The sequence below is a fragment of the Engraulis encrasicolus genome, chromosome 1, assembly GCF_034702125.1.
Source record: "Engraulis encrasicolus isolate BLACKSEA-1 chromosome 1, IST_EnEncr_1.0, whole genome shotgun sequence".
Taxonomy (NCBI): domain Eukaryota; kingdom Metazoa; phylum Chordata; class Actinopteri; order Clupeiformes; family Engraulidae; genus Engraulis; species Engraulis encrasicolus.
In genome coordinates, this window is record NC_085857.1 from 20,182,553 (window position 1) to 20,195,480 (window position 12,928).

General features: G+C 45.3%; 1 protein-coding gene across 1 annotated transcript in view; it reads left to right on the forward strand.

Annotated features, from left to right (window-relative positions):
- The window catches only part of smc3 (structural maintenance of chromosomes 3), a 77,272-nt gene that overhangs the window by 666 nt on the left and 63,678 nt on the right, over positions 1-12,928 (forward strand). The window contains exons 2-11 of the mRNA XM_063198461.1: positions 934-1,009; positions 1,095-1,133; positions 1,570-1,637; positions 4,229-4,300; positions 4,420-4,499; positions 4,756-4,834; positions 5,683-5,800; positions 7,555-7,730; positions 8,212-8,292; positions 12,593-12,757. Coding sequence (XP_063054531.1) covers positions 934-1,009; positions 1,095-1,133; positions 1,570-1,637; positions 4,229-4,300; positions 4,420-4,499; positions 4,756-4,834; positions 5,683-5,800; positions 7,555-7,730; positions 8,212-8,292; positions 12,593-12,757 — 954 coding nt within the window. The remainder of the gene's footprint in view (positions 1-933; positions 1,010-1,094; positions 1,134-1,569; positions 1,638-4,228; positions 4,301-4,419; positions 4,500-4,755; positions 4,835-5,682; positions 5,801-7,554; positions 7,731-8,211; positions 8,293-12,592; positions 12,758-12,928) is intronic.

Consider the following 12,928-nt stretch of genomic DNA (forward strand, 5'->3'; position numbering starts at 1 on the left):
CATTTCATCTCGCTCCCACTAGCCAGACTATCGGTACCACCGCCATATGACGGAGCCAGTTATCTTGTTGATGTTAGTTTTTTGTTTCTAACCCTAACCCTAACCCTAACCTTAACCCTAACCCTAACCCTAAACCTAACCCTAAACCTAACCCTAAATTGCTTGTATGTGGCAGTATATGATAATACGTGAAATATAATCGGGTGGGACCGCACGTCCGGGAGTGATAGAAACACCTGGGACCGCACGTCCGGGAGCGAACTCAGTTGGGAGTATCAATCCCCTTACCTTTTCATACTAGCATGCTAGGATAGTTAACTAGCTAGCAGCTAGTTATTTTGGTGGAAGAAGCCCATAGACATGTTTGTGGCGCCTGTTGCTCACAAACTCGATATGATGGCTCAAACAGGGACAGATTTGCTGGTCTATGAAAAGAAATGTTGCCCCCCAAAAAACAACATTTTGGTTTTACCTTCTATGAATCTGAGTGAACAGTAGTTGGCTAGTTTGACATTAGCATTCTTAGCAATAATACCAAGCAAGAAATGCAGTACACTTTTCTCCAGAGCGACCTGCAGCATTTGCAGTAATGAAACACAACACACTTTCACAATGTTTATGAAGAGCCACAGACATACATGTTGGGGGGAGACATGTGCTGACGACAGTCTAGTAGTTGAATGTGCCATCAATAACAAAACAATATGTGATGGTGTTGACAGGAGAATATGGATGAAACGTATTGTTTCCTGTAAATCCTGAGGTTCGATACTAATGGGCAGTTGAAGACTTTATTTGCGCTGTGTTGACTAAAGCAACCCCTGCTATATACTTACTAGTTCGCTTCTTCTCAAAGTGATTCTTTGACAAGGAGTCCTCTTGTCATTGTGGAATTTGTCATTGCATCTGCTGAATTTTACTTTATGCCATTAGGTCATCATCCAGGGGTTCCGAAGTTACAGGGATCAGACTGTGGTGGATCCTTTCAGCCCAAAGCACAATGTCATCGGTGAGTTGATTTGGCATTGTTTGTGCATGCCAGTAAGGTATAGCAAGTAAGCAAAGTTTCACTAACCTCTCTGTCTTGTCAACAGTGGGCAGAAATGGATCGGGGAAAAGTAACTTCTTCTATGGTAAGTCTGCCATTACAGTTGACGTTTAATGTTATTTTGTATCGATGGTGCTTTGTGTCTTGTATCGTGTGTGTGTGTGTGTGTGTGTGTGTGTGTGTGTGTGTGTGTGTGTGTGTGTGTTGAGTGGTGTGCCTGTAAAGCAGTATGTGGATAAATGTTCAGATGGTAAACATTCAGGGTTGTGTTAGCAACTTGTGTAGTTTCCAATGGGAGTGCTAATGTTTAGCAACCGTGGTTTCAAGAAATGCACCCCAGATTTGCTCACATCACCTGTAGCTGAAATTGCTAAACTAAACAGATTAATAGATGGGAAACTGCACGGGGCCTGTTCAAATATTTTGAGTATTTTGTTTGTGTTCTATTATGTTGTCGACAGCCTTGCTAATAGTTCTGTTCGATGTTAATAATTTCTGTATATTGTACTTGTTGTTCACAGCCATTCAGTTTGTGCTCAGTGATGAGTTCAGCCACCTCCGTCCTGAGCAGAGACTGGCCCTCCTGCACGTGAGTATCTTTCACCAGACTGCCATCATGCAAATGTATAACTATTTCACGCTAGTGTATTCTGCAATGTGGTGCACAGACTTTGCAATTCAATCATGCTCTACAACGCTCCAGGCTTTTGCAAGGCAAGTGATTTTTTCCCGTCATCGCAGGGATTTTTTTCCCGCATCGAATTTCTGTTGCTGAACGTGACCATGCTGAGCTGTGCCCTGACCAAAACCATCCCTATCCTTTACCTGTTTTGTAAAGCAACGTTTCTGCAGCTTTAAGCTGGGCATACACTGTGCGATATTTTCAGTCGTGGATATGAAGCTCCTGCTCACACTGCACAAGGAAAGTTTGCGATTTAAAAGTTTATATCTCACGACTCTCGTCCTCACACTACAGTATATCACGAAAGTGAATACACCCCTCACAGTTTTGCAGATTTTTGAGTATATCTTTTCATAGGAAAGCATTACAGAAATTTCACTTTGACACAATGATTAGTGACCTTTTAACAACATATTTAACCGCTTAAATTTCTTGTTCAGTCAGAAAAAAACTAAATACAGCCATTAATGTTTGAACATGTACTCACAAAAGTGAGTACACCCCAGATTAAAATCCGGTAGAGAAGGGGCTGTGTTGGCTCGAATCGTCTCGAAATTAAATGAAATGAAAAGGGATGAAAAGGGAGGTCATCAGTGTGCGTTTCAACCTTTCTTTGCATTGAACTTTTACATTTTGAGTCTGCATCTGGCTTAAATAGATTGGTGTGAGATTTGAATGCAATCCTATGGGGAATATCAGGCTCTGCTTCAGTAGTCACAGTGCATGTTGATATGCATGTTTCTTTTAAGTGTATTTCAGATTGCCAATGTTGACAGCATTCATGCATCCCCAAACCATGTCAGTCCCACTACCATGCTTGGCTATGGAGAGGATACACCTTTTTTGTAAAACTTACTTGTTTACCACCACACGTGCTTGACACCATCTAAAGTATATTTGTTTATCTTGGTCTCTTCAGATCACACGACATGGTTCCAGTGATCCATATCCTTGGTCTGTTCATCTCTCTTGAGACCAAGATAAACAAATGCTTTAGATGGTGTCAAGCATGTGTGGTGGTAAACAAGTGAGTTTTACAAAAAGTTGTATCCTCTCCATAGCCAAGCATGGTAGTGGGACTGACATGGTTTGGGGATGCATGAATGCTGTCAACATTGGCAATCTGAAATACACCTAAAAGAAACATGCATGTCATCATGCACTGTGACTACTGAAGCAGATCCTGATATTCTCCATAGGATTGCATTCAAATCTCACACCAATCTATTTAAGCCAGATACAGACTCAAAATGTAAAAGTTCAATGCAAAGAAAGGTTGAAACGCACACTGATGACCTCCCTTTTCATCCCTCTTCATTTCGTTTCAATTCGAGACGATTCGAGCCAACACAGCCCCTTCTCTACCGGATTTTAATCTGGGGTGTACTCACTTTTGTGAGTACATGTTCAAACATTATTGGCTGTATTTAGTTTTTTTCTGAGTGAACAAGAAATTTAAGCGGTTAAATATGTTGTTAAAAGGTCACTAATCATTGTGTCCAAGTGAAATTTCTGTAATGCTTTCCTATGAAAAGATATACTCAAAAATCTGCAAAACTGTGAGGGGTGTATTCACTTTCGTGATATACTGTATACGAGCCAACGGTCGGGTGCGAGCAGAACGGTCCGACTGTGCGACACGACACGTGTGTTTCCCAGGGCTGCAGAGGAGGGAACATGCGCACCTGAGGTGGAGATGAGGACACGATCTAGAGCGAATTGCACAGCCCTATTAACATGTGTAGTGTCATATCGGGTCGTAGCACTGCTTTAACTGTGCGATTTAGTCACGAGGCACGACCAGGATTTCAAACAGTTTTGATTTTCTTGCGACCCTGCGATTGCACGATCGTGAGGCGAAATCGCTTGTCGTTACCCCATGTACACTGCACAATGTTAGACTCACGATTGAGCAAGAAATCGGCCCAACTCCCAAAAAGTCGTGCGAGTGCCAAATCGGGGCAAAAGTCACACAGTGTAAGCCCAGCTTTACTTTTGCCAAGAACAGCGACACAAGCAAGGAAATGCTGAAATTGTGTCCAGACCAAAACCACTCCTGACCCTAACTTGTAGAGCACGAGTTGATATGTTAAGTCGTAGTACACACGCGCAATACCCAGTTCATGGCAGTGTGTTATCCAAACGCTTTAGATGATGCCATGTTGCTTTGTCAAGCCCCTGCACCTGTGGACACACTTTATCCAAAGTGACTTAATAGAGGACATGCATAGCAAGCAAGATATGTACGTACTATGCACACAGAGTATGACTGTGTACAAGTAGTAAAAAACAAGAATATAGTATGGAATACAAAAATACAAACTACATGCATTTTCATTTTTCTCCATCATCCTTCTCTGGATAGCCACTCAATTAAATATTAAATAGGTGTGCCATAATACAGTAGGCATGTTGTCCAGATGTTATTGCATATAATTGCATTGCAATGACGTTTCATTGAAAGCGTGCCACTAACCTCACACTGTTTTCCCCGACAGGAAGGGACTGGCCCTCGGGTTATTTCGGCCTTTGTGGAGATTATATTTGACAATTCTGACAACAGGCTGCCGGTGAGACTTCATTTTGCTGCTCTTGTCCCCATATTTAAATTGAGCACATTTTTCCTCACAATATACACAATTATACGTTACTACTACATAATGTATACACTTTGTTTTTCTTTCAAAAGATCGACAAAGAAGAGGTGTCCCTCCGACGTGTCATCGGCGCCAAGAAAGACCAGTACTTCTTAGACAAGAAGATGGTCACGTAAGTACAGTTCATCTGAAGAAGAAATGCACAAGATTTGTGTGTAGTGCAGAGAGTGACCAATGATAAATGCTCTTCCGTAGCCATTTTCCAAAAGTGAATTTTGGTAACATGCAGTGGAATATGTAATCAGCCCTAAATTGCACTAAAGAAAACTTGAGATTAGCTGTCAAACCAGCATTGCCAACATTGTGTTTACTTGGGCTGAGTTTGCTGTGTTGACTGATTTTTCTTCCCTTTTTCTCTTTCGCTGCAGTAAGAACGACGTCATGAACCTGCTGGAGAGTGCTGGCTTCTCCCGTAGCAACCCCTACTACATCGTCAAGCAGGGAAAGGTACTTGACTTATGCTTATTGGTTAGAAGCATGCATGGATGGAATATGATATGAAATTTTAGAGTCTTGCGTTGTTAAAGAATAGTGTTTTTTCATCGAAGACATCGAAGAGCCCCCCTAGGGGTTGTTAGGTAGCCCCCAGTTGCTATTTGGATGGCATTAGCCTATTTTATTGTGATGAGGTCAAGGGGGGACTTGGAATAGAGGATGACATTTTTCAGGAATTCCCGTGGGTCCCGCGTGTCCTGCGGGATTCCCGCGGGATGGGAGTCAAAATTTTAAAGATGAACGGGAGCGGGCAGGAGCGGGAATAAAGATGAATGGGAGCGGGCAGGAGCGGGAATAAAAATGAATGAGAGCGGGAATGCTTGCTTATTTTTTCATTAAAAAAGCCTATGAAACGGGAGTGGGATTGATTTTGAGTGGGAGTGGGCAGGATTGGGAGACATTCTTTTCAGGACGGGACGGGATGGGATTTGTTTCTTTTACTCCACTCCGGGACGGGACGGGATGGGATTTTTTTTCTGGGACCGGGATGGGATGGGATGGGAGTGAAAATCCACTCCAATGTAATGCTCTAACTTGGAGCACCACTGTTGTAGAATATTGAAATGTTTATAGCCCCCGCCTTGTCTCAAACAGTAGGGCACTGCACTGTTATGCCGGGGACCTGGATTCGATTCCCGACCCGAGGTCATTGCATCTTCCCCCGTCTCTCTCCCACTCATTTACTGTCCCACTTTTCACCATACTATCCTAATAAAGGTGAAAAAGCCCCCCGAAATGGAAATAATTAAAAAAAAAGCATTGATAATGGAAACCCGCGTTGTCTTCCTGTGTGTGTGCAGATCAACCAGATGGCCACAGCCCCCGACTCCCAGCGCCTGAAGCTGCTGAGAGAGGTGGCCGGCACCAGGGTGTACGACGAGCGCAAGGAGGAGAGTATCTCACTCATGAAGGAGACAGGTACAGTAGGCACCAGGATGTCACACAGTGATGTTACCAGAGATTCTTTAAGTATATAGAGATATGCCAATGCAATAGGTTTCTATGGGCACCTAACGTGATCAGGTTCCGGTCTGCCTAAAGGAGCGTGTCATAATACTCCTAGCATTGAATAGAACAGTCCTCAGGTCTGCCTAGGTCTGCCTAAAGGGGGATTTCCCCCCCCTCCCCCTTGCAATAATAGAACCCGGAAACAATGGGCCAATGGAACCTCTCTCTCTCTCTACTCTCTCTGATGTTACTGTCTTGCACTAGTGCCCAAACGTTTTCAGCGGGGACCCCCTTTTGGACTTACAAATATTTTTGTGACCCCTGATTGGCTGGGGTGTTTCCTTTGGTTGGCAATGGGTAATATCCTGCCTGACTAGCCCATTATTTTTTACTTCCTGCGTTTTTGGTCTTGACCCCTATCAGAGGGTAAGTGTGTGTGCGTTCCAATATGCGACCTTGCGTCCTCCACTTGTACTTGTGGCCTTTTACCAGGAAGTAATATGTCATGATGACTAGGGCTGTCCCTAACGATTATTTTTCTCCCGATTATTCTATCAACTATTTTTTTCGAATAGTCGCGATTATTATTTAATTTTTTTGGAAGGCAAAAACTGTGATATGCCACTTAAGTTTGACCTGAAAAATAGTAGACAAATAAAGCAGAGTGCACCTAGGGCCTATTAGGACATTTTATAAATTAGTCACAGACTAATAAATACATGAGGGGTGCTGGTCACAGGGCCAGTTTTTCAAAATTCCTCCCCTTAAAAGGGCTGAACAACATATTACACATGTATGTCTATATTTGCATTCATTATTTCTATATGCAGCCCGATGTCTCCTCTGCTGTGTCAATGAAGGCCTGCCACCTAACTCATTAAAACTGTCCCTTCTCTGAAGGTTTTTTATATCACTCCCAAACCCAAGTTAACTACTACAACTTGACTAGACTTGTGATCCCTGTCTTTCAAGCACGTGTGGTTCTCTATAGGATGCATTTACTCCAGGAGGAAAATGCTAAGGAAATCGTAATTCAAATCGTTTTTAACAAAAACGGAAATCGTTTAAAAAATAAAAAAAAAAGTTAAAAAAAAAAAGTTACTTTTTTTTTTTTTTTAGCGCAAATCACGCAATCGACGGTATGTTGAACACGCCGACTTATTTACGCAATCGACGTAATCGATTACGTCGAATAGTCGGGACAGCCCTAATGATGACATCACTGACAACAGCACTATACTTCAGTATCTTGCAAAAGCTCAATTGTAAAGTCATTTTCTCATTCGCAAACTGGATGGTGAATGAAGAATAGTCCCCCAAAAATTGTTGACTGCTGGGAAACTTAATCGTTTTCTCCACGGAGGCGGGGCCAGGAGGCGGGGCGAGGCCACAAGCACAACTGGAGGACGGGAGTGTGCATATTGGAATGCACTCTATGAGAAGATCAAGGAGCATCTAAATTACACAGAGGAGCAAACATTTCAATTTGATTGGCTTGGGGGTTTTCAGTTGGTTGGGCGATGGGCAATGTCCTGCTTGGCTGATCTGACCGTTGATTTTTTTCCCGTGTGTGTCTGTGTCTGTGTCTGTGTGTGTGTGTGTGTGTGTGTGTGTGTGTGTGTGTGTGTGTGTGTGTGTGTGTGTGTGTGTGTGTGTGTGTGTGTGTGTGTGTGTCTGTGTCTGTGTCTGTGTGTGTGTGTGTGTGTGTCTGTGAAATGTTCCAGAGGGTAAGCGCGAGAAGATCAACGAGCTGCTGAAGTACATCGAGGAGCGTCTGCACACGCTGGAGGACGAGAAGGAGGAGCTGGCGCAGTACCAGAAGTGGGACAAGCTGCGCCGTGCTCTGGAGTACACCATCTACAACCAGGAGCTCAATGAGACGCGCGCCAAGCTTGATGAGGTACACACACTGGTCGAATTACGGGCGGTACAAGGGGGGCTCTGACCCCCCAAATGGGACTACATTACACTTTTGGGGGGGGCACTGAAAAAAATGATCTGTTTATTAAAATCAATCGTCAATTGATCGGCAAAAAGTCTACCTGGTATTCACCTGTGTCTCAGCCTGGGCACAATCCCTGGTGTTGAACAAAAAAGTAACTGTTTTTTGTTTTTTTTGTTTTTTTTTGTTTGGGGGGAGGTTCGCACACTCCTTTTGGACTTCATTTTATTCATTCAATGGCATGATGGCGATTCGACCTTCGGGTCTTCCTCCTCGAAACGTCATCCTGTCATTAAATGAAACTTACCATAAACTTGTGTTTTGGTTGTCTGTCTACATTTTTACACCCCGCACCCCAATCACTGTACCAGTCAAAAGGATGTGAAAAAGCCAAGATGGTGGTTCCATTGTCTCAGTGTTGGTGTTTTGTGTCCTGCAGTTGTCCACCAAGAGAGAGACATGTGGTGACAAGTCCAGGCAGCTGAGGGATGCCCAACAGGACGCCAGAGACAAAGTGGAGGTGAGCGCACACACACACACACACACACACACACACGACAATGGACATCTTCATCTTCACGGTAACACTTTATTTTAGGGATACATCTATAAGCACTAATACATGCAATGTTAATACCTGCAGGGCTCCAGACTAACTTTTTGCACTGGTTGCACTGGTGCGCCTAAACATTTTTTTTAGGTGCACCAGCACAAAATTTAGGTGCACCCAAATGTTTTCACCACCCCGTACACACACGCACCTGAGCTTTAAAAAATATTATATTATATTATTATTATTATTATTATTATTATTATTTTAAAAGACTTCCATGTGCTATAGGCTAGTCTTCCAAATGTGCTCCTTATAAAAGACATGACAGTAGGCTACCTAACTAACACATCTTGGCTACAAGCAGGGCTCTGCATTAACACCAGCCAGTCAACTGGCCAAATGCTGGTGAAATTTCAGTTTGGCTGGTAGAAAAGACCAAATTAGTAGCCTTTTAGTCAGCATGTGTTTGACTAGTAAGATCAACATACCAGCCTTTTCTGCAGATAGATAGATAGATGGATAGATAGATATTTTGTTAAACAAACCCTGCTAAAAATGTCATGATTTTTAAAATCATTAGACACAAATAGCCTAGCCTATGTTTACAGTGGAATCTGAGGTGAATTGGGTTTGGTCTATTTCCCCGTTTTTGAGCGCTCTCCCTCTGCATAATGATATACCACTATCTTAGCAAGCGCTACGAACAGACACGACAGCACTAGTGCGCTCGCTCGCTCGCTCTCTCTCTCTCCCTCTCTCTCGTGCTGTCTCGAGGTACATGAACGATGCCTTGCCGACTGATAGGCAGTAGCCTATGTAGCCTGCCCTAGTCGCTATCAAAAAACTCTCACAGAAGTCCCGACAGACTAGCGCGTCACCTGTTGTTTGGCCAGGTCTGCACGCGGCTGAAATGGGCAATTATCCGCGCACCCGTCTGCGTTTTTGTGTGGCTATGTTTAATATCCGCTCAAGCCATTTAGTTTTTCCCCGTGATTGTGATTCTCTCGTGTTTAAAATGTCCTCAAGTCATTTTGCTGTTTTTACCGTGATTGTTACTCTCTCGTCCGTTGCAAAACTCGCCTGGTTGAGAACACAAAACTCGCTGGCACATGTGAACTCGGATGGTTGAGCGAAGTCGAACATTCTATTCTGAAACGTCGGGCTGCCTGTGAACGAGGAAGGGGGAGAAGCTACCGGTAGTTCAGCGGAGTTGAAGGAATGACCGCATCGACACGTTTTATTGTGTGATGATGGTGGGCCACTACTGTAGAATGACTATCAATTTTATGTCCATTAAAACGGTTGTTTAGTAATTGATTTTGTTCTACTGATGACTGTTCGCACCAGTGCGCCTAAAAATATTTTTTAGGCGCACCATTGAAAAAAATGGGCGCATATGCGACCAAATTGGTCGCACTCTGGAGCCCTGACCTGCATAAGTAACTTGAAAGGCATGTACTAAGCAAACGCTAAGGCCTACTAGGTCCTTACTAAGGTTAAATTGGTAATAAATCCCTTATTGTGTATGAGCAAGACATTTGTGAATACATGCCTAACAAATGTTTGATTTGGCTTGTACATGCCTTAAAAGTTCCTTATACAGGCATGTTGTTGTCAGAGGTCGCGTTAACCGACAAATGTCCGTCATTGACAGATTTTTTTGAAGGATGACGGAAAATTCTGAAGCCTGTCCGTCATTTTGACGGATCAATATTCAGGGTGATGATAAATAAATTACAAGTTTAAGTAGGCCTACACCTCTATCGAGTTGAGCAAATATGCATTTAAATTAGGCATAGTTATCAGCGCAGATAATTTCATGCTATCATTTGCCTTTCTCCCTCTCTCCCTGCTTGTCATACCATGCGCCGCAGCTGGGCTGTGCGGCTGGCTGCAGCAGAGCACGCGCCTCTCCACTTGTTTCAAATAATGAATTAAAATAACTAAGACGTTGCCACCATACACGTGTGACTTCGACTTTAAGATTCAGAACTATGTGTAGACCTAGGCCTACTACATTTACCGACTATCTGATTTTCTGCCAATGACTAAGTTGTCCCTCTATCGCCCTTCATAGAAGCATTGTTTCATAACTCCTCGCTTGAAACATAAACAAATATGCGAATAGCATGTTTGCTAGCCAGAACCTTCACTCAAAGGCAACGCAGGTCTAAAACGGCTTCAGGACATTAACTAATAAAAACGACGGATATTCAAGAGCCTAACCAGGCAACGCAACTTACAACTTGGCAAACGTTGCCTGAAACGGCTAACCTTCTCATTTCGATAGCTGGTTCACCCATTATAGGCGATAAATGTTTTATTCAGACAACTTTACCGCGCTCCCAGAGCCAACATATAAGCCGATGTGGCTACGTACAGAGAGGCTCCCTTTACCGCCGCTGACATTTTTCAACAAAGTTTTGCGAAATCTGGTCGTCTTCCTGTTGTAGGCTTCAGTGCCTTTGTCGACTGCCTGGGCTAAACCTTTCTGCTTCAAGACGGTTTTCCTTTCCATCGTGCATGTTAACCCATTTAACACTGCGCCTTTGTATTACAATCGGTGTATTAATCAGAGCAAAACGATGACTGACAGCTGTTGGATAAAGCCCTCCACGCGTCTTTTAAAAAAGTGCTTGTGGTGACCATAGCGCTGAACACTGAATCAAATGCGCGTCATGAGAGATATCTGCAGCTTTAGTGCAACGAGGGGGGCAGAGAGAGAAAGTGGACAGCAAAGTTGACTCCATCCTCAAAGTTGGATAGCGAATGTCGAGTGAAAGGGGGTGTATTCACAGCGGTTTACTCTCAATTGGCCGCAATTGCGCATGTGTTGTTCCCGGTGCTGGGTCGCGACCCCCCACATTGAGAAACGAGATGGAGAATTTAAAAAAAAAAATAGGCGATGGTGGATTTTTTTCGACCCTGTCCGTCAAAATGACGGACTGTGAAAAAGTCTAGCGCAACCTCTGGTTGTTGTATGTATTAGTGCTAATAGATGTATCCCTAAAATAAAGTGTTACCATCTTCACCAAATAGCAGTACAGAGCATGGACATTAATGTTAACAAAATGAACAAGATGGTGAATGAAGATTGTTTTCCCCTCCCTGTTAATGTTCTTTCTTACACTCTTGTCTTTCTTTCTGTATTTTGGACACAATTACATCTGCTTTTTTCTGCTGTCCCTTATGCCTATGTTGTTTGTTGTTTCTTTCTTTCTGTCTTTGTTCCTTTTGCTCACACTCTTTCTTTCGCTAACACTTTCTTTCTATCTTGTTCTCTCTCTCTCTCTCTCTCTCTCTCTCTCTCTCTCTCTCTCTCTCTCTCTCTCTCTCTCTCTCCTTACACCCTTCACTCTTTTCTCCCGTCCCCCCACCTCTCCATCCCTCCTTCCTCCTCTCCCCTCCCTCCTTCCTCCTCTCCCCTCCCCCCACCTCTCCATCCCTCCTTCCTCCTCTCCCCTCCCTCCTTCCTCCTCTCCCCTCCCTCCTTCCTCCTCTCCCCTCCCCCCACCTCTCCATCCCTCCTTCCTCCTCTCCCATCCCTCCTTCCTCCTCTCCATCCCTCCTTCCTCCTCTCCCATCCCTCCTTCCACCTCTCCATCCCTCCTTCCTCCTCTCCCTCCCTCCTTCCTCCTCTCCTCTCCCCCCCCCCCCACATCTCCCATCCCTCCTTCCTCCTCTCCCATCCCTCCTTCCTCCTCTCCTCTCCCCTCCCCCCACCTCTCCATCCCTCCTTCCTCCTCTCCCATCCCTCCCACCACCTCTCCATCCCTCCTTCCTCCTCTCCCCTCCCCCCACCTCTCCATCCCTCCCTCCACCTCTCCATCCCTCCTTCCTCCTCTCCCCTCCCCCCACCTCTCCATCCCTCCCCCCACCTCTCCCATCCCTCCTTCCTCCTCTCCATCCCTCCTTCCTCCTCTCCCATCCCCTCCCCTCACATCTCCATCCCTCCTTCCTCCTCTCCCCTCCCCCCTCCCCCCACCTCTCCCCTCCCTCCTTCCTCCTCTCCATCCCTCCTTCCTCCTCTCCCATCCCCTCCCCTCACATCTCCATCCCTCCTTCCTCCTCTCCCATCCCTCCTTCCTCCCCCCACCTCTCCATCCCTCCTTCCTCCTCTCCCCTCCCCCCACCTCTCCATCCCTCCTTCCTCCTCTCCCCTCCCCCCACCTCTCCCATCCCTCCTTCCTCCACCTCTCCATCCCTCCTTCCTCCTCTCCATCCCTCCTTCCTCCTCTCCCATCCCCCGTCCGTCCGCGTCCTGCAGGAGACGGAGCGCGTGGTGCGGGAGCTGAAGGCCAAGGTGACGGGCATGAAGGAGGAGAAGGACCAGCTGAGCTCGGAGCGGCAGGAGCAGATCAAGCAGCGCACCAAGCTGGAGCTCAAGGCCAAGGACCTGCAGGACGAGCTCGCCGGCAACAGCGAGCAGAGGGTGAGCCAGGGGCCGAGACGCGCACGCACACACACTGCAACACACACTTGCACAGCAACACACACACACACGGGCACAGAAACTCTCTCACACACACTCCCACAGCAATACACACACACTCCCACAACAACACACACACAAACACACGGGCACGGAAACTCTCACACACAC